The 27,798-nt window shown below is 35.8% G+C and overlaps 1 protein-coding gene across 2 annotated transcripts in view; it reads right to left on the bottom strand.

The window, feature by feature from the left end:
• Nucleotides 1-27,798, bottom strand: part of LOC149082208 (uncharacterized) — a 100,979-nt gene that overhangs the window by 16,146 nt on the left and 57,035 nt on the right. The window contains exons 2-10 of one of the 2 annotated variants that reach the window (XM_089235724.1): nt 8,898-9,043; nt 7,122-7,227; nt 5,037-5,246; nt 3,226-3,386; nt 2,146-2,278; nt 1,812-2,051; nt 1,529-1,705; nt 1,278-1,400; nt 738-1,121 (exon numbers count right to left, since the gene is read on the bottom strand). In XM_089235724.1, the coding sequence (XP_089091850.1) occupies nt 738-1,121; nt 1,278-1,400; nt 1,529-1,705; nt 1,812-2,051; nt 2,146-2,278; nt 3,226-3,386; nt 5,037-5,246; nt 7,122-7,227; nt 8,898-9,043 (1,680 nt within the window). The remainder of the gene's footprint in view (nt 1-737; nt 1,122-1,277; nt 1,401-1,528; nt 1,706-1,811; nt 2,052-2,145; nt 2,279-3,225; nt 3,387-5,036; nt 5,247-7,121; nt 7,228-8,897; nt 9,044-27,798) is intronic. The other variant, XM_089235725.1, reaches the window with a different exon arrangement.

Below are 27,798 nucleotides of genomic sequence, written 5' to 3'. Positions count from 1 at the left end.
ATATTCAACTGAATTTATATATATTCAACTGAATGTTCAACATAATTAAACTGCCTTTCTTATAAAATACATCTGATATCAGGCTGATTTGCCCCGTGATTTTTTTATGTGATAGGTCTGAATTTTTAATTGAAATTTACCTTTTTTTGCTGGTGGTGGTCGATTTTTCGTGAATCATCCTATATATTACACACTGCTCAACACTGATTTTGTGATTTTTTTCTGAAAAATGTATCAGGGATTTTGGGGCGCTGATTCCGATTCTCATTGGTTTTGTCAGATTAGTAGTAGTTTTTGAGATGAGTGAAAATTAAATTTCAATTTATTACCACATAAGCAGCATAATCACATTGAAACTGTACGTTGTAAATAAATATAGCGAATCTCAGCGGCAGATATTTCCGTGATTTTAAGGTGATTTTGGGGCGCTGATTTCGAATCTGGCCAATCTTTCAGATTGGCTCTAGTTTCTTAGATAAAGTGAAAATTAAATTTCAATGGTAATACATAAGCAGCATACAAATCGCATTGTTGAGAGTATATATTATCTCAAAAAAAGTAGAGCCAATTCTGCGAAGCCAACACCAGTTTTGACAGCAGCCCCAATATCGCCTAAAACCATTAAAATTTCCTTAAGAACATGAAAAATATTTTTATGTTTTTAATGATTTAATTACATTTTCATCATCACTATGAATAATGTAATAGAATAATGTACTTGTGAACTGAAATCTTACCTGGTAAGTGTTTCTTCTTTGAGTCCTTGCTGTCCTCCTCGTACGTCGTGTTCAGATCCTCGTCTTCGATTTCTCTGTCGGTCCCATGTGTCCGAGCATTTGTATCATTGAAAGGGAATTCTTTATCTTTAGGAAGCTTATTGGACATCTCACCAGAATCTTCTTCGAACATCGGTAAATCGGGTGAAACAGATGCCAAATCCAGTTCGAAAGGTGGTTCCGTAGTTGGAGCATCCTCGGAAGAAGCTTTTGGGGGTTGCCCGGTTGTGACAACCTCCGTTGTTGCGGCCATAGTTGTCGTCGGTTCCTCAGATGATATATCAGAACTTGTCATCGGCTGTTCAGTAGAATTTTCCGTCTCGATGGAGATCTTTGGATTCGAATCTAAAGAAGATGATTTGATGGATTTTTGAAAACGCAGGAATTTGGAATATTTCATTAACAAAGATCACTTATTTGAGAAATCAGATCGAACTATAGATTCTTTTGCATTATGTGATGTACTGCACACAAATCTATCAGTCGAATGTAATTGCTTACTCATCATTTTGCATCCATTTAAGAAGTCATGAGGTTGACCTTCGTAGCCTTCCATACATTCGCACGTCATTTTATCCGCGTTGCATTGCGCGTTTGGTCCGCAATATATATTTTCACAGATATCTGAAAAACAGAACAACATGCAAAACATTACGCTAAGAATCGTCACAAAAACGTTTAGTAACGGCCATGTTTAGATCTTGAAAACAGCATGCAATGAAAACTGCAAATATCTATGAGCATCTACTCACTTCCCACGATTATGGGCTGTACACAGACAGCACCACCGCAGGAACTAGGACAGCATTTCATACCACCACTGCAATCACCGTCATGGTCGCAATCCGCGAGGCAGGCTTTAGCAGTCGGCAGAGACTCTTCAACTATCTCTGGACATTCTCCTGGCTTTTGCTGGAGCTGCGTGTCTCCTACAACGGCAAAGGAATGAACGTTAATACAATGAATGAACGTAATATAAATTATTAAACTTGTCGTTTTTGAACATGGGTTCCACCAAGGGCTTGGAAAGGATACCTGTATCGTCTTCGATAGACTTGGACTCTGTACATCGAACCATCACGCAGCAGGGATCGGACGGAAGAGGTTTCTCGTAGCACATCGGATCATCGGGTTTCGAACCAACTTTGATGTATGGTGCGTTGCACCTCGGACTACATTTTTCTCTGTCTGCACCTTCACAGACACATCTCAAGTCACAGCCGTGGAAGAACTCGTCACCGACGTTGTATGTACGGTTGTTTTTCACGCAACCATCTACGTAAAAAAAATATTGAAATTGCGAGATTGAAGTAGGAAATAAACATCGTAATGAATGAAAAGCGATCAGATAATGAAGCGATAAATGTACCTTTGGTGCTCACTGTAACAATTTCCGAGGGTCTTTCGAGTTTCTCATTACCATCTTCCCACACGGATACTCGCACACGGTAAGCAGTATTTGGTTTCAATTGCATCACTGTCACTATTGGCTGGCTTCCGGCCTATGATAGAAAAATGATGAGGAAAAAATTTTTCAAAATTCCAAAATTATTACAGAAGCATGACTACTGTAGTAGAAGAAACCACCCATTACCAATTTCTAACTTTGATTTTGCGAATAGATGGTAACATAGCAACTCAACATTCTTATAGCCAAACCAAGGTTTCACGTTACACACGATTTTTTTGGGTGGTCTCGGTTGAATATAATGTAATATACGGTAATTCAGAAGTACTATCACTAGTCGTTAATCATCACGCTGTACTTTTACAAAAGCTGGAAATATTCAGTAGAAATTGGTGATTAGATGCCGTCGTCGGTATCTCTTAGGCCGATGCTACACTATAAAAGTTTTCTAAAAGTAATTTTATAAAACTTGAAAAATTCAACCAATAAGATTATCGATTGCATTTGCTCGAATGTAACCTATGAGATTTATTGGTTGGATTTTTTGAGTTTTATAAAAGGGATTTTATCAAACTTTTATAGTGTAATACCGGCCTTAGTTTAGGACGGCTACTTTTACTGGTACTGCGCTGTCGCTGATGGAGTCGTAAATTGTGTTGTAAATAAACGCTAACTATTGTAATAGTTGCTTTGATTTGTCTAAATTTAAAAAATACTGGCGTAAATCGAAAGTTAGTATTTGCCATAATATGTTAAATACTAAAAGCTTAAAAAGACAGAAAAATTAATTTATATTTTGATAAATTGTGTTTAAATGCAATTTATATTTTAAATTTTATATTTCTATACTTTTTTCTAAAGCCACCAAATTAGGTTAAATTCAAACGATTTCCACAACATTGCACATTAAAACTAACGGCACTTCCCTTAAGACGTCATAATTGCTCGATAACTTGAGAATGACGACTTATCGAGGTATTACTGTATTTCTATTGCGGAAGAGAGTTATTAATTTCCATAAAAAATTATATCTATGGTTACCTGAACTTTAGTCCAGCTTTCGCTGTCATTTTCGATCGGTTGGTACTCCAGTACATATTCGGAATGGTGGCTCGGTAGTCGAAAGTCGTCCCAAACTACCGTTATGGTGGACGGGCTGACTTGGGTGATGAGCAACTTTGGAAGATTGCCGGCCATGTTTTCTGTTCAGAAGAAGAATAAAATAATATTGTTATTAGTTGTCCTCTTCATCAATGGGGGAAATTTTCCATTCGAATATTTTAGGTCCAATCATTGCTGAAGCCAACGTTAAAATCTCGTGAAATGTAAGGGGAAACTGTTGTACCTTGACCGTAGTAAACCTGGAAACACCTGAAATAGTTTTGACAGCTTTGTAGTGATATTTTTGGAATGCAAGAGATTAAAAATACATAACCTTACAACTGAACGTGGTTTCGGCTCTTTCCCTATGGCATTGACAGAGATTTTGCAAGTAGGCACATAAAGTAAAAAATGTATTCTTGTTTTTGCTGTGTTTCTTCTCAGCGTTACAAGTTTAGTGAATTATATTTAGTTATTATAATCTATGCATTCTATACCCAAAGCTCAATCGTACCAACCATGGTGAAAAAAGTTATTCATATTTTTCACAAATAATAGAGCATCGTGTACCTTGGAACAGTGTAAAACTTGAAAGTTTCCTAGTTTACCTGGAAATATTCAACTTACACTAATTTTTAACTCTTCAACCTTTATGTCTAAATATAATTTATATTTTAAATTTTATAGCTCTGTAATTTTTTTCCTATAAAAGCTTCAGAGATACCCCCTATTTCTTCTCTTCCATTCCACCTTTGGTTATTTCTTAGTCAAATTTGTTGGAAAATACATAGAATTTACAGTTTGGGATGCGTCCAACAAAAACTTTCACCAAATGAATTTCCTTAGGAGGAGAGGTGAGAAAATATTTTATTGTTTATCAGTGTCAGATACAGCAAATGTCGACATCATTGATATTGTATCTCTAATGCAGTGTTTCCCAAGCACCGGGCCGTGAGTGATTCACTCTGTCTCATTTTTCCCCATTAGTCGTGTGTATATGACTGGGCCTACCCCTCAAAGAAAAGAAATGAACCGGGCCGGGGGCTTCTAAATGTTGAGAACCGAACCACTGCTTTAATGAAATTACCTAGTATCAAAGGAACTGGCAGAACACTAAAGATTTAAAAACATTTAATTTTTCTTTCTACAAGTATAATGTAGAATAACTATGCATTTTGATCTGTATAAATGCGGTCATTGTTGCTTTTGTTTATATTAATAATCCTATTTGTGTCATTGTTTTGATATTTTATACTTCAATGTATGATTTATATTTTAAGAAAATACTTATTATTTTATTTTTCATGTAACATTTGTAATTTTTTATCTTTGTAATTTTACCCTGTTTCATGGTACAACAGCGCATGTTTCAAGGTACAAGACCCCTTGTTGTACCTTGGAGCACTTTTGCCTTTCCAAAAATCCATAGTTCATGATTGCAGTAAGAAAAAAAGATAATTTAAAATTTATATGATGCTTCGTACAGTGTAAAGTTATTAAAAATGAATTTAATGAAATTTTACTGTAAAAATTGACTGAGATAAAAAACAAAAGTTTGAAAAATAATGTGCCAAGGTACAACAGTCTCCCCTGTAGCATGAAGCATTAGTATGTTAGTGCATTTCCATTAATCCCAACGTATCCAAGTGTTAGGCTAAGATGTGCGTGGCGGTTAGTTTTTTATTTTCTTTGGGCTTTCGGTCCGTTTTACATCGGTTTTTATTATATTACGCGTGTTTGTTTTTCGTTACCTGTGCACTGCAACCTCACGCAACACGGATCGTTCTCGTCCGGAACCTCTACGCAAGACGGATACCTCAAGTCAACAGGGGGCACATCGTGTTGGCAGCGATCCTTACACACAGTCTCGCCATCCGAATAGCACGTGCAGGTCTGATCGCAGCTTAAATTAAATTTCTCGCCCACGGCGAACGACAAGGTAGCGTTGTAGGCACATCCATCTGGGACGAGAATCATTCCATTATTATTATTAGTGCTGCTGTTATAATTATATTTCAGTAATCTCATCTCAAAAGCTATAATTATGAACATCCTGACTTCATGGTTATCACTTATGAGATTATGACAATCACACATACCGGCTTAGTAATGTATTCAAAAGACATACATGAATGAAGACATTATTTATTAATCCATAACATTCAGGAAATTGGTCTGATAAAACCCTATAGTCAGTGTCTTTTTTTCAAGAGCAAACGAGACACGTACCCAAGGCAAATTTTCATTATCCAAAAATTATAACACATATTTACTTTCTCATTTTGTTAGATTCTTCAATGATGTTTGCAAAACTCTGTGAAAAATTGTAAAAAATGAACAAACGCCATAGCATATTTGAAAGTATGTTTTGAAAATATTTTTGGCTGTACTTAAATGTAAAGTTCGTCCACACTCAACGAAGCGGCCAGGAGAGTAAAACTTTAAACATTGATCATTTCGCAAAATGGCCAATCGGTTACTGGCCACTTTGCGAAAAGCCTGGGCTTCGAACACTGGCCATGGCATTTATACATAATTTTCTCATAACGATACTATGTAACAATTCCTCAAAGAACGCTAAGAGGGGTCTAAAAGTTCCTGCGTTTGCCTAGGCCGAACTTGCGGCGGGAAAAGCTTTGTCTATAGTGTACCATGAGATAGTAAGCGTGAGCATTGTACGTACGTAAGTAGGTGACCCTGAAAGTTTCGGGATATGAAAAAACTAAAAGTCCCGGAAATTCAATATCAACAAATTTCTTTCATCTACTGAATGTCTACTGTATGTATTGGGCCCAAAACATGGCATCATACAGCTTTTTCTTCGTCCAAGAAAAATTTTTGTGGTAGGATTGCGTATTTTCTCTATGGACAAGCTTCTGCATCAGAATTTACGAGCTATGATGTCATATGATTTTAAACATTATTTATTCGAATTTATACTTAGAATGTTCAGTCTGCAATTAGATTTCTGTCAATCAGAAGTAAGTATCTTGGGGTAGTTTGCTGAATTTAATTGCGGCAGAACAAGCCTTGAAGATGAAAAACCAAGTGAGTCAGCATTCACTTTCACAGCTGTGACCTATGAAACGTTTTTCATCCAGAAGATATTTAGAGGGAAAGACCACCAGAAACGCACGAAGGAACTGAAAGGTCCTTGGACATTCGGCAGCAGTGAACAACATTTTCCAACACTTCTTTCAAAGAGGTCACGAATGGATAGGTGTCTCTCTCGTTGACAATACAGCAAACAGAGGAAAGGGTGGATTTATGTAAATTCATGATCTAAAAATTTGAGAATAGTGCTTTAGAACGAGTTCTGAACATCATCACGTGATGAAATGGGTCAATAAAATTGGCTTACAGCGTCCCAGGTTTATCTGTTTACGAACGGAGAGACACAGGAGAAAGCCAAGTACTTTAGAAGTGTCAGCCGTCAAATTATGACTTCCTTGTTTGGAAAAGTAAATATTTAATCTCGAATTCATTTTTAAAAAACGACTATCAATACAGAATGTGCTTCATAGCGGTGTTTGTAAAAGATCTACAAAGACAAGGGACAAGTCACTGGTTCAGTTGACGTCACATTCACCTTACAGTTTAGAGTTTCAGCTCAAGAAGGTGAATGAATTATAAACTTTTTTTTTCATCCAACCCCCCACTAGACAGAACACTTCGAGGAAATAAAAACACAAAAAAAAGTCCGTATAAGGAAACTGCTCTTGTTTTTTCACGTCTCGAAACTTTCAGAGTGACATGCGTGTGATGGGAGAGAGTCTGCGGTTGTTGGAATAAATCTTATATTTTGCATGGAATGTGATCGTTTCATTTGGACTTACCGGACGTTTGGAATACGCCAATCTCCTGTTTGCCATCCTCTTCGACTTTCACAAAATACGCTTTATTCGGTAATAGATTCGCCAATACGGTGATCGGCTGAGCAGGCTGTGAAAAATACATCCATAACATATTATAAAATTATTAATTGTTAATTATTAAAATTATGATTTGTGTGTATGCATTTTATTTCAAGCAGTTGGTGGATTCACTCGTAAATTAACACTTTCGCGAAACATCTTTTTCTTACGATTTCTGTCTTTTTTGTGATTTACTAATGTGCCATCAAAGGAAATAACTTTTATTTTGTTGAGAGAGAGAAAATATGTTAGTCATAAATTTATAGGCAGTGGGGGGGGGAAGTAGTATTCCCCAATGAAAATCCATAATCTTGGCAAGGCAAAACTAAGTGCAAAGTACGAATGGCTGGATACCTAGTGGAGAAAACTGGAGTACCGTAGACGATAATCCGGCCGTGCGCTAGTCCGGCCCATTCAGTAATCCGATGCTTTTAATAGGTGGGTTTTCCTCTAGCATAGAAAAGGAAAACATGTCATTGCAAGTCTGTAAGCAGCAGAAGTTTATATCAATTAAATGGAGGGGGGTTGGCTTTATCAATCAACTTCCAGTAATCCGGCGATTTCGGTAATCCGCCACACCCTGGGCTGATATGTGCCGGATTAGCGAGAGTCGGCTGTATTTCTCCGCTTGGTATCCGTACTTCGTATCAACAGTGGAAAGTGACATCGTTTCTCCCTTTCTGGAGGCAAAATTATTTTGCAGGGTGATTCAAAATCGACGGGACAAGCTTTAAGAGGCACCTAAACAAGCATTTTTAATCATAGAATGTGCGGTCAGATCACAATAGCAAATGGTAGAAGATTTTTTAGAGTGTGCACAACTCTTCACTGAAGCAAATATATTTTTCCGACGAATTTGCTGCAAGATTATGCTGCGCCAAATAATGATCAAGTGATATAATGATTTGTGGTAGAATTTACGTTACCCCCCCCCCCCCCCAGGTTGCACCATGAGAAGGCCTATCTCATTAAAATACCCGACAACCGGCAATGGTTGATTGCACTTATTGCAGCAAATCCGTCAGAGAAACACATGTGCTTTCGGTGAAGTGCTCTTGAGCACTCTCTAAAAGCACCCTCTACCTCCTATCACGATCCGATAGCACATTCTATGATTAAAAGTCCTCGTTTAGGTGTCTTATATCACATTTTAAAGTTTCTCCCATGAACGTTTGTCACCCTTAGTGAGAAATACATTTTTCAAAGTATATAACAAGGAGTCTCGAGGGAAGTATTAGACCAGGGTCTTTAACCTTTTTCCAGTCGCGAGCACTGCCTGTACTCATCATCAAAAGAAGAACAGCCTTATAGCAAGTTTGACATACGAATGCATGAAATCAGGATGATTTCAGTCCTTGAATGCAATGTGTACAACGTGTTTAATTGAAATTATAGTGATCAAGTGCTCGCGAGCACGAAATCGGAGACGAGTATTGAGCGCTCTGGGTGGTTACTCGCGAGCAACGGGTTGAAGATGCATGTATTAGACACATAGATAGATATAACTGCTCACAGCCGCGGACTGGTAAAAAGTAACTTACTTCCGTTACCTCAACAGAGGTAGGATTGTGTCGGAAAAAGTTAGCAAAGATTGAAAACATTCCAAAGATGGGAAGTATTAGATCCCCTTGTCCACGAAAGGGTCACGGGTGCGAAAACAACGAAAACTAGAAATTCGAAAAATACCCCCGCACTTACTTCGATATCAATCCACTGAGTGTGTATTCCTCTATAGGCTGTACTGTAGGCCACGGCAGCTTGAGTGTGGAGCATCGATTTTTCCTGTCCCCAACTGACTTTAGCAGAGTTATGGGTGATGTCGAAAATCTTCACATCAAGTTCACCTGATAACAAAAAAGCACAAGTTAAAATTCATTTATTTCATAGCATAGACTAATCATCACAAACAAGTTATATATCGTAATAAGAAACTAAAAAAACCTGTAATTAGCTTAAAACTGTACAGAAACGTCTCGCATGGGGGAATTACATGTCAAATTATGTGTGCTATGCAGTTGACGCCACTTATTATGATCATGAATAATGTTATCATTTTTGGGTATTGTTATCACTGTAAGGAACGAAGGAACCAATACCATAACTTTTCAAAAAAAATTATTAATCGTGACTTCGGATAATGCTATCAAATTTTTTTCCGTCGCAAGTTTTTTTGTGCATTCTGAAGCTAAAGTTTAACCAAACTTTATTTTTTTCCCTACAAGTTACTGTTATCTGGCCGCAAGACTATGTAGGAGGATATATAGAAGGTGTTCTCTCTCCCCTCCCTTGTTGACAAATATTTCCACAATGTCATAATCAGTCAATAGTGTTCGCTGCAGGGCCGTCTTAAAAACATCATGGGCCAAGTGGTTTTTCTGAGGCCCTACCAGATAAATTCTAGAAAATTTTAATTGGATCTCATTTTCGTGAGGTCCTTTTACTCTTGAGGCCTTCGAGCCGTGCCCGGGTGGCCCATGCGTTAAGACGGCACTGGTTAGCTGTAATCCATACACGTGTGAAGGTGCTTCTGCAATTTCTTTTCTGTAGTGATCGCAAACATATGACTTTCCTTCAGTTCTTGATTCAGTTGACTAGAAACACTAGATTCAAATTTCTAGTCCCGAGAGACGTTCTCAAGGAATCTATGAAACGTGTATTAGGTAAATTATAAAAAAATATATCGCTATTTATGATATGTACAGTTTTATTCTAATGAGTCGCAATGGCGGATTTACAAAAATACAAAATTTTAGCTTAAAGGAGAAAAAAAGGGGTCCTTGTTTTTAGAACAGAAATTAAAAAAACTCAAAGGATTGAACATTCCGCAACCAAATATGTTGGAAAGAGAAACATTTGACCCTTTTACCATACATCTCGTTCAATCAAACGGGCGTATGGTCACCGTACTTGTACTTATATTCTTTTGGAATATAGTTATCATTCGGTTACTGTTACTAGAAACCCTGAGTCCCGGTGTGATCACATTAAGCGGCGTGGACTGTATCTCTAAAGGAGCCTTTATTGAATCCTTCAAAGAGAGTAAGAAAAAAACGCCGTCAGTTAACGAGCTAACGAGCATCGGCCGAATTCAATTTCTAGCGCTGGGGTTAATCACCGATCGATTGATATCTCTACCCGATTGTCTATCTATCTATTGAAAAGCCAGCCACGTTTGCAATGCAAATCGATTTGCTAGCACATAATAGTGCCGATTCATAAACGATTCAAAAATAATGGGATGATTGCTCGGCACCAGAATAATCGTCGATAAGGGGATCGAAACAAAAGGACAGGTGAGCAGCTCCCTCTCTTTTTATTGAGGATCCGCTTATTACAACATTGGAGCGATCCATGGATCGGCCATTGGTTCTTCGAAACAAAACTTATAAACACCAAGAAAAAGATTTCATTTCTTTAAAAAAATTAATAAAATATCGTCTCTTCTCGAAGTTTCTAAAGAGTATTTTGTGGCGAGGCATGTGCTTATGGTTGCTTTTCCGTCAATATTTTGTAAGTTGATAGTCCATTGCGCGATTTTTTTTTTTTTTTTCATAATGAAGTTCATAGTGTTTGAACCAGTGCTTGAAAAATCCCAGAAGCCATTCCGACTATAAAATCGGCATTGGCGCCTAGAATTTCCTATACCTAATTGCTAAAGTGAAGTCTGTGAACGACATAAAGTTTTCTGATTTCAAGACAGTGTGTGTGTCATGTGAATTCAGTATTCTTAATATGTATCTTCCTTCTAAGCAAAAGAAGAGGGATATATATCAAGTCCAGTAAAAGTCGGAAAAAAACATTATTTAGGACCATTTCTCGTGAGCAAAAAATTATGCTCAGTGATTTGAAGTGATTCTTTTGTAGACTATACTGGGTACCCAATAATAAACAATCACAATGTCAAGAGATGAGCATCATACGTATAGGGAACATCACTTTGCCCGAGGCCCATGGTGATCTTAAGACGACCCTGTTCTTGCGTCCGAAAAGACTGAAAGAGGCTAGCATAGAGATCGATACTCCGTGCGTGACTTACAACAACACTTCTCAAGGAAAAATTCCTATTTTTAAGACAAAATTTTTCTTTGGTCGACTATAAATTTAAATTCAATACTGTGATGTCTTATCATGTCATATAGATGGCACTTTTTGCCTTCCGATCATTAAAGGACGGTATTGAAAAAGCATCGAAAAGACATTTTAAAATCGTGGGCGTAATTTCAGCAGATGCCGAACGTTTTTTCCTTTGCTCAATAACCAATAAGAAAAACGCTTTAACAATTTTAACGATATTGACGAGATATCTCGCGTTTTTGAAAGCATATTTTAGCATTGACAAGCCCAGCTATTTTGTAAAGATTTCTCGAAAGAACACTGTTCTCCTATACCCCTTAGTTTGCACCAGCTGAAAATCGGAAAAAAAGCCTACTTCATTTAAAAAGATAAGGCTTTCTGAAGGGGCGTTTGGGGATTTGTAATTGCCGCCAAAGGTTTAAATTTTATGCATAACCAATTATTCTAGTGAGCGTGATTACGAATTAACATTCATTCAGCTTCTTATTACCGCGGTTCTCACATATTCACTTTAATGAGCTAAAAATTGAGTACATTCACCCATCAAGACAAAATAAAAATAGGCTATAAAAATTCCCAAGCACCCTGCATGATTTCCTTCCACCACCCGTGGGTAAAAATACCTTACTCACACTCATCAGAGCACCATTCTGGAACGGAACTTTCTCGAAAGTTAGATTTCCTCTCACATAACAAGCAATTGACCAGAAATATCATTGGTATTTATATATGTGTGAGAGGATATATTTCCTTCTCCCAAATGGGTTTTCGCTAGCACTACTTTCGCGGCGTACGTATATGCGTACCACCTGTGGAAGTTACTGTGGACTCCCCACTGGCGCCACCTGTCATGTTCTTATAACATTTTCTTTTCGTATTTTTTTTAAGGATATGATCAGACTTAAGAACAAGAAGAAAAGGTAAGAAATGTGATGAAGTTCTTTTTTTTTTCTTCATCTAGAGCAGTTCTTCTTTTTTTTCTTATAGCCGCAGGTTCGAAAACGGCTTCTAGGGCTATTCCACCCTTTACAACCGGATCTCGCCTAGGATACTTGGTGCGAAAGCGTGCCTCTTAATAACTTTCGCAACCGTATAGCCAAAGTATAGCAAAGAAAGCAAGACAGAGGAGAAAAAAATGGTCGACGACCTGCGTTAATGACTAATTGAGAAAAGAGAAGGGATGAAAAACATTCGTATATAGAAGGAAATAATCTTAATGTATATTTTGGAAGAGTCTCTCTCATTTTTTTTTTCTTTTTCTCCACAATATGTACAATCATTCATCGTTAAAACAAAAAAAAATGTTGAAGAAAGCGATATCATCATCATCATTATTGTTACTATTATCATTATTATAATCATTTGGTTACCTTCTTTCATTCTTCTACTTTCTAAACTCTCAAGTCGAAGTAATGAAACTCTCAAGAGTATAAATAATATTTAATTATAATAAATTGTGCGTTCGATGCTGATTTTCAGCGATGAGGATTTTTCTTGATGTATGGAAGATTCGGGATCGTTAATTGAATTATTATCAATCTAAAATTTGATTTGGAGTTCATTAATACTGGGTGTTCCATAAATTTGTGAATAGTTTAAAAATTCATAAAAATTGAAACTTCTGAATGTTTCTCGAAAGAAAAGAGAGGAAAAGTTATTCTCACGAAGGGGGACTTTTTTTAGCAGGAAAAAAAAATTAGTTTAAATTTTTGTCGATAGAGACCACTGAACAAAAACAAATCACAGAATTTCTTCAGAGAAACTTCAATCTCTGCTGCGTCCGAAACCTTCATGAAGCATCAATCTATGCTAGATAACACCACTTCACCAATAGTGCTTTTTACCTATGTCATTATCACACCGAATACCTTGCTTAAGAGCCAGTATCAGGAAAATTCAGAAATGAGCTATTAATCGTACACCTTGCATTCTATAGGACTCTAATTTGCCTATTTCTACTGATTTGCTTTCGTGCAGCATCCTCTATTGACAAAAATTTTAACTTAATTTATTTTTCGAAAAAAAAAAACATTTCCCCCCCCCCCCTCGTGAGATTAATTTTTTCACAAACCGCATTCAAATGTACCTCCTCCTAACCAGACCGTAGCCCACTGCTGTTTCTCAATGAAGAGGTATAGGCAGGTGATGAAAGACCTGAGTCATACTGGAAAAATAAAAATTATTCAAATGTATCAATTTCCTAAATTTTTATGAATTTTCAAACTATTTACGTATTTATGGAGCACCCTGTATATACATGTTACATGTTCATCGATTTCTTTGCAGAAAGTGTCGTAAAGGAAAAATAATTCTATCATTAATTTGAAATTTAAGAGTATGAAAAATGATCAGCAAAGAAAAAAAGGAATTTCGTGTGTGATATGTATAACTGCAGAAAAATTGTTATGCGGCTCCAATAAAATAATATGCAAGTTAGTGAAATTTGCGCCTTGATAAATATTTGTTACTTCACGAAACACCAACTCTGGCCCATTTCGCGATTTACTGTCATTAATGAGTTGGGTTGGAAACGAAGGCACCATCTATCGGTGGTCACCACAAGCTTGTGAAGAAAATATCTTGTATTCTCCCCGCGGTTGAACCTGGGACCGTGACCGGACCCTTCACGATAGTAAACGAGCATCTTACCATCACGTCACTCGGGCACTGATAAACATTCGATGGTTCGATTATGATATTTCGCGCATTTCTTATTGGCATCGTGGGTTAACATTTCAACACTCGAACTTATTTCCACTTCCATACAATCCAAGAAATTCAAAAATGTCTAATAAAAATTCTAAGGTTGTTTGAAAATTGAAATTAAATATGAAAATGATCAGCCAAAAAAAATCGTATGCAAAGAAAAAATTCTTACATATCCCCCTATTAAAATAATATTTTAAATAGTAAAATTTGCGCTTCTTTCCATATCGCCACCTCGTGGTCGTAAGATAAGGGGTGCGGAGGGCACGGGAGAAAATAAAGTTTAAGGGGCCACGACAGACTTAAGGGGGCCACAGAGTCGTGAAAAAAGTCTCGGGTAAGTGGAACTAATGCTTATGTGTGAAATATGAATATAAAAACGATGGCTATATTATCAGATTCCAGAGTTGTCCACAGAACCAAGACCATCTTAACCCATGGGCCCATCCGATGATGGACGAATTCTCATATCCATGTTGAGCCCAAATAATGAGGTCTCTGTTACTACCATTTTCGAGTGTAAGGCCGGGATTACACTATAAAAGTTTGATAAAATTCCTCTTATAAAACTTAAAAAATCTAACCAATAAAGCTCATATGTTACATTCGAGCAAATGCAACCGATAAGCTTATTGGTTGAATTTTTCATGTTTTATAAAAGGACTTTTATGAAACTTTTATAGTGTAATTCCGGCCTAAGTATGTAAAAGCTGTTACTTCTCCGGCTAAGTACGAAAGCCCCAAACCGGACCCCGTCAACCGTCCTTAAAACCCCTTAAAGACAAGAAAAAAAGCTTTATGAACTCTAGCTCAGTGGTTCGGAAATCCACCTTGTTTATAAAATATTTGTTTACTAGCAAATTTACTCAACAAAAATCACTTCAATAAGAAAGAATGGTCTCGCTCATGGACGAGAGTGGAAGTGGCGAGCTCTGAATAAGACACGGGAGGGGGCACGAGAAGGAAATATGCTTCAAAAAGAGGCCATGAGCAAAAAAATGTTTATGAAACACTGAGAACGTTTGATAACTCGCTGAATACCGAATAGAAAATTTTTTATTCGGTGCGAGTGTCAGACTCTATCACCGGCTTGAAGAAGGCTCTGATAGGCTAAAATTTTGAAATAAATTGAGAAATTTTCAAAATAAAAAATGATAAGTCTAAGTCCAAATTAAAAATTTTGCAGGTGAAAATGTCGTTTCAACATCAAAAAGGTTCACATTTTTTAGTGTGTTAGAAGCTGTCAGAAAGCTGGTAAAAAGCGAAGATTTCTTTTTAAGTCCCTCAAGCTCCCAACGATTTTTAGCAGGTGCAAAGTGATGGGTGTAGGAAAAATGAGTTCATTCAGATCCATTGAGAAATTAGCTGTGCTGCAATCAGTGCTCGTAATTGTGCTGAAATAAAGGGCTTAAAAGCTTTTAAAAAGGCGAGATATCTTGTCAAGACCGTTTAGTTACATCCTCGACAGTGCCATAGCAACAAACCACCGTTATGTTTATGCATAAAATAAGTCAAAAATAAAATTTGAGTATTAAAAGAAGTTTTTGAGATTTCAAACGCGATAAGGGGAACAAGAGATTCTTACTGGCATAAATAAAATAAGGAATTAAAATATTTCAAGAGAAATATATGCCGGAAACTCACCACAAAATGCAAACAATAGAATGAATGGAAATATTGAGAGGCTTGGGAGATATTTTATTGTATTTAGTATTTTTAATGTCTAGTAGATGGCGCGGTAAATAACAATATTTAAACTTTCTATACAGATGGTATATTTCTTTATTTTTCTACAGGATTTCTGGAGTAAATCAACCCTTAAATGCTCTTTTTTTGAGCTGATACTTTTTCCTGTATTTAATGGCACGTATAAGAAGCCGGAAAAATAATTCAATTTTAAAATTTATTTTTCATTGGAATGCTTATAAAGAGCTACTCAAAATAAATGTGAAGCCATAAAATAAATATGTTCAAGGTAATATTACTTTCCAAATATATAACTACCTTCTTTGTGTGATTCAAACTATAGTAAAAACAATTTGGGATTTTAAACCTCAAGGTAAAGAAAAAGAAATGCAAACAAATATATTTTAGCCAATCAGCGAAATCACAACCACGCTATACTGTGCAACAAACAAAGAGTAGTTGCCGTTGATTGGGGACATCTACCAGTAAATTGAAAATATATAATGGAAAGAATATGACCTCACTTTATGTGCAAAGGTGATTCCGAATTTTCATTTTCATATACTCGCCACAGTAATAAACGTTTAAAGAAAACTTTGGACATATACAATGGCTACGCGTTTAAGATATTCGACTATGTTTAAAATGTCATTTCAAAATGAAATTTCGATTTTCATTTTTTATGAAAGCCCCGTTTCTTATGATTCCAAAGCAGTCCTTCTTTTGTTTATATGGTGCTTTGAACCGAATATACGTTTACTTTAGTGCTGCGTTTTTACATACAAGTACTCCGTGAATAAAAACTTACGAATAACCGTGCTTTAAGAATAATTATGTTTTTTTTTACATTTTTTAACATGAATTTGAAACACGATTTCTAAAAATCTATTGATTGTGTCGTTTCAAAATTTTAATATGATATTTTGGCATACGTTTTAGGTTTTTAGGTCTATCACACACATTTGTCTAATTAAGATGTGGGGAATGAGATGTCAAAAAATCCACATGTAAATCAATGCTGTAATTCGATCTGGGTGTAATGAGCATACTACACAATCCTTTAATTTTGGTACCAAACCTGCATCATCGCTAGCTAAACCTACTGTTAAAAAAAACTTTTCAACCATAGAATTTTCTGTCATCGTGTTTCAAATACTACATGAATTTTGCTTAAAATGCCCTTTTCATAGAAAATGACATAGACAGTCCGAAATTCATTATCTTTTTATTTTTTCCACCATTTCGAGACAATTTTTGTCAAAAAATGTCTCCGGCGCCATTTTATAGAAAACAAAAAGAAAGGCAGTCGGATATCTTAAGGGTTAAATTCATTCCTGAGTGAGTCGGGAATGATGTAACTGTCATTATGTCATAAGAATTAATAAGATAAAATTTTTTATTTGCTGTGTCAAATCGTGAGAATTTATAGATTTTGAAGAATATCTGGAGGGTAGCCCTAAATTCTAAAAGAGAAGGATTCCTTTCCTAGAAAAGAACAAATTAATGGTAATAGCGGTTCGTTAGCCGGCGGATTAGTTCATTTTCACACGCACGCCGAAGAATGTCAAGGTTTCCCATACATTTACCGCAATGGATGAAGACAACCGTTACCCGAGGCGTAAATGTCGTGAGATTATTAGAAAGGCTTCAGATATGACACTCCTTGTATGTCCAAGCAGAAGAAGACGGTCTCTCTTTTTCTCCTTGTACAGGTTGTTGCATGTTTTCCAAGGTTAGTTAGTAGATAGGACAGGGTTATTATGGTGAAGGAGAGAAAAAAAATGAAAACTCTGGAATTGCAATTATGAAGCTGCTGGGCTCGCAAGCAGCGATCAAGACATCTAATCTAATGTCGGGTAAGGAGGAGAAGATTGTGTGGCCTCTTCGTATCCTTGGAAAAGATAAGTTTCTCACAGTGATCGAACTGCCTGCTTTCCGTTGACAAGTCTTCTTAAATGATACGTTCCAAGTTATCTGTCCTGAAGATCTGTCCGGAATCGATCGACCTGCCTTCACTAATTGCATTCCACAAAATAATTCGTGTGACCCTGATACCGGGCTTTGGTAAAGATCATAGATAAAGGCAAAGATCATAGGCCAAGTGATATGATGGATGCCATTTATATGTCATGTTGTCAAGAGAAAATAAAATTATGGTTTCTTTTGTTTCGTGGATGGGAATTGGAAACATTTGTGGTATCGGTGTCTCAGAGTAGTGGGTATTGTATCTGCAGCATCTTATTATCCGAATACAAAAAAAGAAAAAGTTCTTGCAGTAATTATATACGGTTATAGACACAAAGCATGGATAATTGGCAATTAATAAATTTAAATATGGATAATGCATCGATGAATTTTTTTTCTTACAAAAACATGGCGAAAACCCCTTCAATTAATTAAGATTTCATTGTTGATGAATGAAATTTTCACGTGAGGATTATTTGATGATATTTTTCCTCGCAAAATCATCTGTAGATTATACGCAGAAAAACTTGTTAATTTGCAAGGTTATTAAGGATCTTTTCGCATATATTTTTCTAGAATATAATTCTCTAAATGTAGACTGGTCCCGATAATCATAAGAAAAATAGACCAAATCCTAAGACATTAAATTACCATCCGTTAACCACGATCTACTTCCATACACGAAGAAAATTATTTTATCCACGGACAGAACCACATTAAGAACCACAACTTAACTATTTTGAGAGCCATTGAGGAAACATCATTCAAAAAACTATTGCTTTCGACGCTGTGTATCATAGCATTCCTCCAACTAAACTTGATTATGCAGGAATTCGGGGTCTGGGACTTAAATTTTTCAAATAATATCGTACTAACAGAGTTCAAAGTATGGAAGTAAATTAACGTTATGAGTTCTAAAAGACAAATTATACCTGGTGTACCTTAAGGATCAGTACTTGAACCGATTATATTCCCAGTATACATAAATGGCCTCTATAACTTTAATTTGAAAAGAAAAATCACTGCTTTTGCTGATGATTTAGCTGTTTGTTACTCTGAAAGCTCTTCACTTAACTTGAGGAGTGACATGCAGAACGATCTTTAAGGGGGCAGTGAATTAGTGGCAAAACCACCTTTTCAAAGAAATTTTCCTGAGAATGGGTGATGGTTTAGGGGTGGTCGATTTTGATGAAAATATTTTCTAAGATGCAATAAAGCTATTAGATAACAGGAAGAAATTGTCCCTTTTTTTATAGACATTATTGAACAAATTTTAGCTTCAGGAAGATAAAAAAAAATTTGGTTTTTCTCATTTAATGTCGAAAAAAAATGAACAATATCCAGAACAATACAAATTTTCCAGCTACATATACTCTTACTTGCTCAAATTCTAAAACCAAGAAAAATTTTATTGATAATTTCTACATTTTTTTTAAGTTTTCAGATTGTTTCATTAGTAAACCACCGCCTACTTAGAGCTAGAAGTGTAACATTTTCCTGTTGCTAGACTATAATGCGGTATGTTTGCAAGTGCGGAAACTGAATTATCTGTTTTTGGGGAGGTTGATGTCGTTCCCTTTTTTTCTGAAGAAAAAGGCAAAATCACGATAACAAACAATGAAGATGCACCTTTCGTAGTAGCGAAAAGAAACACCACTGAACAAGTTCTCTATGCAGTACTTTCAAAGTCCCATTGTGTTCTTATCAGAAAGCTTTTATGTCACATGTTTTCAGAAATTTCATGATTGTAAAAGTAAGAAAAAATGAATAATATAAATGAATTTTGAAAACAATTTTTTTCAAATAACTCTAGATAACTTTCTGTACTTCACGATTTTATTTCGCACATTTTTTTCATGTTCATTTATTGGTTCATACAAGAACGTACTAAATAGAATCAGAATAAATACTAGATTTGCCGTTGTATTTCTTAATAACATAAACGGTTTTGAAGAAAATTTCCATTTTTCATTAATATTTACTATTGAAATCATAAATAATTATCACTACATTTATCCTTTTGATGGAAAACTAATACCTTGAAAATTTATAAATATCATGTAATGCAGGAGCGTTGGTTACCACCTTCCCCGAGTCTATATATAGTCATGCACCTCCACTCTAAGAACGCAAAGAAAAATTCTCAAAATATTTCACATTATAAGGCCCAGACATTACATTTTATCAAGTAATTTTTATTAAATACTGTAGAAAATAAAAAGCGCCCCCCCCCCACTCAAAGAAGTAACTCAATAAAAATATCTGGTTTAAAATAACAAATTAAAATTAAATGTAGATAAAACTAAATTTATACTATTATTTCTGGTACTTTTAATGATTTTCGGTGTCCTAAAATACCATAGTATGACAGATTCTACCTTGCATTGTGGTTGCATCACGGATTGCGTGTAGACAATTGTCAATAACATAGACAACTTTAAGTATGTGGGAATTTCTTAGATTCACAACAATCTGGAAAACACATATCGACTATTTTAGTGTAGGATTAAATCGCAACATTAAACTAAAACGTTGAAACCTCTGGAATGGAGTTTAAAGATGACGAGAGAATTGGTCTTCTCCACACTCATCAACCATCATCATCACCAGCTCCAGATGCTTGACTTGACCTTGACGTTAAAGATGTAAGAAAAAGAGATTGTCCAAACCTGTCTAAATATTTTTTCCCCCTTTTAAGACACGGAATTGATGAGTGGAACTTTTTTTTCCTCCTTATTTTGCTACTGGCGTCCATTTTTGATTTTTGTTTTTACTCAACGTCGGGTGTTGGTTGATTAATGCTAAGGGGCTACTGGTTACTCTTTCAACCTTCTTATATGTATGTATTAAAAAAAAAAAATACTTAACCCTTTCTCTCTTCTTTCCTAACATTTACCCTCTCATTTTGCTACTTGCTGTTAAGATTGTTTTTTGTTTTTTTTCGGCTTCGTCTTGAAGAATCTTGTTTTTGTATTTTCTGTACCAATCGGCAATTTGTCATCATGACCATAACAAGTCCGGGTTCGGTACAGTGACCGTCTTATTAGTGGTAGTTTATAATGTATATAAGAAATTGTGACGATAATCGAAATTGTTTAGATAGGCTAAATCTTTTTTTTAATGGAAATAATGAAATAATAACGGGAAAGAGCTTATAGAATATCAACTTGGTTCTTTCTTTCCGAAATCGATATTGATAAAATATTTTTGCAGTTAAAGTAGAAATTACAAGGCCGCAACGGACAAAAAGCTGAGTGAGATTTGGGATCATTAAAAAGCATTAAAGTAACAAAGAAAAAGCTGCTGTGAAGATAAATGTGTCTCTGCATTGTTCAAAAAATGTTTGAGAACAATGTTAGCCAAATTAAACATTCATCGTCAAAGCCGAAAGACGATTGTTTTGTTGGACAGTTTCTGATTATTTCGAATCAAATATTGACAGAGTTTTGAATCAGTCTATCGTTCACATTGGCCGTTTCACTTCGCTTTTATGTAGTATGATAAAATGACTTTTACTTTTGCTAATGTTGAATACAATTTTTATCTTCTATTGTTGCATGATACGCAACATCCTTGAGGTATTTATACGTAACCCAAAAATGCCCATAATTTCCTGATTATAATCCGTGGCTGCCTGGAATACACATATGAAAATTTTGCTATTTTGAGAAAAAATATCATATAGTCTTCAGCGGTATATAAATAAGCGTGAGAAAATTTCATTCATCAATAATGAAATCTTGAGAAATATAAAGAGAGAAAAAATTGATTTTTCTTTCCATCATATGCAAGGTGATTCAGAAAAACATGAAGGTGATTCGCCAAACTGAAAGGCCAATTAAGGCATACGATAACAATCCAAAATCACATAGGAACAGATCCGATCTTCCCGTTAAAAAAGTCTCGCCACAGGAAGCCACAGGTCTACAAACAGTACACACATTACACTTCACTCCTGAAATGTAGATGGCAGGTAGTAGGTAGTAAATTGTCCATGGCGATAGAACTGAGTTGTGCTCGGTTTGAAAAAAAAACATAAATACGTTAGGGCCACACATACACTCAGAACACACATTCTGGCATGTACCGATTCGTTAGAATTAGTCAGTCCGCATGGACTGCATGCTTGCAGTCCAGACTACTACTACTACTTAAACGTACACGCACCTTGTACACATTCAGCTGGAAATGTGCTACCAGCCACTTAAGTTATTTACGAATGTACCACGTGCGACTTAAGTGAACTGGAGATGTGCTTAGGGCTGCTCAAGTGTCTGGATATGTGCCGCAAAATATTTAAATGATTTGATACTGATTTGATTAACTTTCGGGGGCCACTTCAGTGGTTTGGTTATTTATTGCGGGTCACATCAGATGACTTCGAGGGCCGCATTTGGCCCTATGGTCATGGGTTCGGCAAGAATGCTGTAAAATATATGTATTAAATATGTACTAATATATCCATGTAATATGCGTTTGGTTTTAGTAACCTTCTGGCTATCGGTTACACCTTTAGAATGCTCCGAACAGCAACAGGCCAACTTATTTCATGTTCACTCTACGTCTATATCAACATTTTGGATAATAATTATAATCGCAGAATACTAATTCGGTAATATGAGATATTCATATTCACAGGTTACTAGATATGCGTATACCACAGAATTAACAAGTAATGCAAACACATTTACGTTTGAAAAAGTAACCGAAAAATTTTAGGAGAAATAATTTTGATAAAATGTGATTCAATGCAACAAAAAAATCATCGAGGTGGATAATCTTGTTTACATGTCCAGGTTTCAAAACACAGATAATGCCAGTACTGATGGCTATGGATCATTTTATTGTCGTCGTCCTCATAAATAACCACAAAATATGGAAATGTGCCATGTGCGGCAAAATTCAAAAAGATTTCATCAATACTTTATCATGGATTCAATAGAAATCAATATCTTTCTCTTCTTCAGTCGAGCGCCGCCACATTGATTGAGATGATTTTGGACAACGACCAAGTTCTTTCTAATTACCGTTTGTGGTTGGTAGGTAGGTAGGTTGGTAACTTCTCTTCGTCTCGTCTTTTTTCGCTTAAAATATCATCCCATCTTTTCTCGCACGCGATATTTTCCGTCACGCAACATGTGTCATAGACATCATTTTCTCAGTTTAAATGCGTGCTTAAAATTCCAAAGGATGTTGATTATGATTGCTATTATTATTATGTATTATGATTTTTTTTTTTTTTTTTTGGAATGGTGGGAAAGAATGTTTTAGACGTAATGCGCTTAATAACGAGTTCAAAATTTAATGTGATCTTGCCGTTCTGTAGAAACGAGGTAGACGAACCTATTTTTTGGATCAGTTAAAAATGTAATATAATCTAATTAACTTTCATTTTTATCTATCTTAACATTTCTCAGGCTCGTGCTGTTATCGAAGACAGCTGTCAAATACACTTTACTATTATTGCATTGCTCAAAAAAAACAAAAAATTCATGTTCCCAAAGAAATTTTAACGGTTTTAAGGTTATATTGGGGCTGCTGATTTGAAAACTGCTGTTTTGTTTTGCTGGATTGGCTCTAGTTTTGAGAGATAATGCATAATGCTCTCAACATTTCAATATAGTCTGAAGTCAGTAATTATAGCGTCCAATTTTCACTTTTAATTTTTTTATTTATTTTCCTATTTCATTCACTATTATTACATTTGTATCATCATCAGACAACAGTAGTCTACATGTATTGATCTTAAGTTTATTATTGATTTACATTTCGCACAGTTTCAATATGATTTCTATGTCACTTGAGCATTACTAATGAAATTAAATTTTCACTTCATCTCAAAAACTAGAACCAATCTAACAAAGCCAATGACAGATTCGGAATCAGCACCCGAAAATGACTCTAAAATCACTGGAATGTCTTCGGAAATAAAATCCTTGTTGAGCAGTGTTATAGGTGTGTCCAATTCGAGCATTCTTTATTTATAGGGCAGTGTTTCTCAACCTTTTTCACCCATGGCCCCCTTTGCTCCATATTTTATTTTCGTGCTTCCAATCCCATCTCTCATTGCAGAAGAGAGACCCTTTCCCTTTACTGGACTAATTTTTTAGTAGATTTACAGTGAACAAAATTTTAGAAACAAGATACTCCAGACCCTGGAAGCAAGAATTCAGTGACCTTCCCTCTTCTGTGGAGAGTTCTATGCAGGGGCTTCTCAACATCATAGGCCGCTGGGCAAAGTGATGTCCTGGGGCTCTGTACTTAGATGGAAGTTCAGTATATTAGTTAACTCACTGCCCAGTAACTTAGTTGGAAGTGCAGTGACAGCTTATTGTGTAGGCTTATGGATGGACCCGGCTATGAATGGAAGGAGCCCATGACAAAGCGGACATTAGACAGCTTCACGACTGGGTTCAAAGATGTGCGAGGACCGACAAATACGTGTCGCGGAGGCATCAAAAATCAGGCCCAGTTTTCTGCTTTCAAATAAATTTATTTTCGTCATTGCAAATTCATACTAACAAAACTGTCTTCAGCATGTCCTGCTCTAATAAGAAAATTTACATAGACCCCCATGAACGACGTGGACGAAACGTATAAGTCGTTGCATAGAATGCTTTCTCATCATTAATGATGGTATTCGTAATAATTATTATTACAACCAGGACACAGAATAATGTCGAGACGTAAATGTCAGATATAATCGTTATAATACGTGCTTATACAAATATGTCCATCGTCAGATTGGATATCAAGGACAGAGATGTCGAAGTCAAAGCTGAGATGGTGTCGCGTCCCCTCCCCGCACGCCTCTACTTTCACTAAAAATAAGTTGAGGGGGACTCATTTATACGTCTGCCCCCCCCCCCCCGCACCGTTCATACTTCAAACATTTAGGTCCCAACTTGTAATATAGAAGAGCCAATTACAAGATATCCTGCCCCTGAGGGGCTCAGACCGGCCCACCTATTAATTTCTCGCGTCTGCATTTAACCAAACGTCGTTCATTTTTTTCAAGGACGGTATCAAGAAAAATGGTAGCGCCCGTCGATCAAAAGAAGGTACGAAGGTGACTTTGCTTTCTTTATAACGTTATATATGCCATCGATGGATCATTTTTCACTTTAATCGTAAACTATAAGATGGAACAGATATCGATAACTATCAAAATAAAAAATAATAATAATGAGACTACCTTTCTCTCGATTCCAGACATACTTTTTTCATTAAATCGACAGCAACTTTATTATTTATTAGGGGCTGATGCAATTAATTTCTAGATCAGTTTTCGCGATTGATAACACTAATTTTTTCTTTTGGATAATTCGGTTACAATATTTTAAGATCTTCGAACATCATGTTAGTAATGATTTTTTTAGAGGATCTTAGTCACGTTGTTCAACATAAATGACCACCTGTGCTGATAACATGACGAACTTTGATTCAATACAAAGACAGTTTATATACATAAGATCCTAGAAAATGTAATAGATTGAATTATAAAATAAAATCGGAAAATATCTTTCCATAAATTTAAAAAAACTACTAAAATCAGCAAAATAAACGAAACTTGAATAAGGATTATGCTTATTATTTTATTATTTGAATTTGTTCTCTCCCGCTTTATGAATGTGTTGAGAAAAATATTATACCGATGATTATATATATAGTCTGGGGGGTAGGTCTCCAGTATAAGTGTATATCAATATGCAATGCCGTAATTAGGCAGGTGCAACAGGTGCACCCGCACAGGGCCCATATGGAAGGGGGGCCTAAAATGGGCCATTCTAAGCCCAAGAATGGGCCAGAAAGGACCTATGCAGAGCAGATTCTTGCACAGGGCACAGGAATGACTAGTTACGGCACTATCAATATGTATGAATCTCAATTTTCCCCGGACGGAGTTATAAGTCCTTGGGCAATCGCGTGGGTGAGTAATCTGTATTTGTTTTGTGTTTGTGTGTATATTGTTACTGTGCGTGTTCATGTGTGTTATAACATTGCGTTTGTGTAAATAGATTTCAATTTCAACTTTTGCAGTAGCGTATCAATGGGTGGACCAACGGGTCCAGAACCCAGAGTTAAACAACTGATTTACTTATCTTTCATTTAATGTAAATTTTCATCTTTTATTATTATTATTATTATTGTGTACATATTTTTGTGTAATTAGTTTTCACAGTATTTCAGCACAGCCGGTCTCCCATTTTAAAAAGTCTCTACGCAGACAACAGGAAAACTTACGCATGGAATTACATAATTCGAAATTCAAGCGCATTTACCATCTTTACTTCAACTTATGGAAGACAGATCAGGCTCTTGACATCAGTCAAACCGGGCAGTGAGTGATCCACTGATGCATTTTCCTCCATTTTTCCTCATTAGTCGTGTATAACCGGGCCTTACACTCACAAAAAAATAAATAAATAAACCGGGCTGTGGGCTTCCAAAGTTTGAGAGCCACTGATCTGGGGGGGGGGGGGTTTCTTTCAACAAAGTACAGATTGGTTTAATGCTTAGCGTGGTAGTTAAGTGATGAAAAAAATTATATCCTTAGTTTAGTTCGTTTGTTGCGAATAAATGCAAAATTTTTCATTTGTAAAATGTTTTTGAGGATGAATGCAAAATTTTTTATTCCAAAATTTGTTTTTGCGGATGAACGCAAATTTTTTTTTCAAAAAATTTTAATTTTTGAAAAATGGCTAAAATTCTGTAATGCAATGAGAGAGAACTTGAAAAGTTTTTATTTATTATTATTTATTTATTTATTTATTTTATTTATTTATTTTATTTATTTATTTTATTTATTTATTTTATTTATTATTATTTATTTAGTTATTTATTTATTTACTTTTACTTTTTATTTTTTGTGAATAAATGTGAAATTGCCAGTTTGGATTTGTTTACCCCCGAAATTTACATATTCCTAACCATGGTTCTCCACCCTTTCTCAAGCGGATAGCATCCTTTGAGCATATTTAGAGGCACGAATGTCTCCTGCGCATTTTTAGGCTCGCAAGCCTTCAAAGCCTATCTAGATCTACACATACCTCTCGCCTACCTCTAGAGTTATTTATGCCTCTCCCGCGTTTCAATGGGCACTTGGAATATGAAAATTTAAGAACCACCGACATAGATCACGTCTTTACCCTTTTTTTCAAGGCCACGAACACCAGTCATTGTCAGAAAAACATCAACATGGCAACTCCGACAGACTCAAACCAGCATAATACTAATTCTTAAATGCATTTCGGGTTAAAAACCAGCTTCTAATTGGGCAATCGCTCAATACTTCTAGATTGCGACATCGTACATAAACACCAATCATTCTTCCATCGTCTAGTGAGTAAATACAGTACTCACAAACAACAGATTGGAGATACCCACCATGGACACACAACAACACGCAAAATACACCAACCATACCGAATCAGCAAGTTCTCAACACAACATTCCCAAACCAGAGTATCCCATTACAACGTAAAGAATGGGTTACAACAAGAATGCCCCGATAGTAAGTAATTACAATGTGATTCATAAAAAAAAAAAAACAGGGAGACAAGATTCTGATTCAAGGGATCGGATCCAAAACATACACAGAAACTACACCTTTTCAATCTTTCTCGACGATTTTTTTTCTCCACTGTAAATTACAGGTAATCACTGCTTCAGTGCCTTTTCTTGGAAATATTTTTGGTTTTAACAAGTTCAGTGAGAAGGTGAGCATTTTTTTTTTTTACTTAAACTTATAAGGTCTTCTTCGGAAATAACACCTATCATCTCGCATGAGCTGCTCAAAAGATCTGCACCACTGAAGCAAAGCAATGTCTCTTCCATAACAGTCTCGTATTACACCTTCCGACTTTTATGTACTAAATTTTTTTACTGTATATATTACATATGCCCTGTTTTTTTTGTTTTTTTTATGTATCATCTAGATTCCAAAAAGCTATTTTATTCCTCTTTCTTACCTGAAACCGATTTATTTCCTACCTCGACCAGTAAGAAAACCCCTAAGAAAAGAAGTACGTACACAAAGAAAGTGGCTTTTCTGTACGCTCTGGTGAATCCGAAGAATATAATGGCCGATATGTCGCATTTTGGCTTCTCTCTCTACTTTCTCTCTGTCTCTCCTTCACTTTTTATATATACGTTTAAACCTAGATTA

Source organism: Pholcus phalangioides, unplaced genomic scaffold (assembly GCF_987345545.1).
Source record: "Pholcus phalangioides strain wild (caught in Gottingen) unplaced genomic scaffold, Ppha-v1.0 ptg000009l_1, whole genome shotgun sequence".
Lineage (NCBI taxonomy): Eukaryota > Metazoa > Arthropoda > Arachnida > Araneae > Pholcidae > Pholcus > Pholcus phalangioides.
Note: the sequence above shows the minus strand (reverse complement) of the source record. Positions and strands in the feature narration are given on the sequence as shown.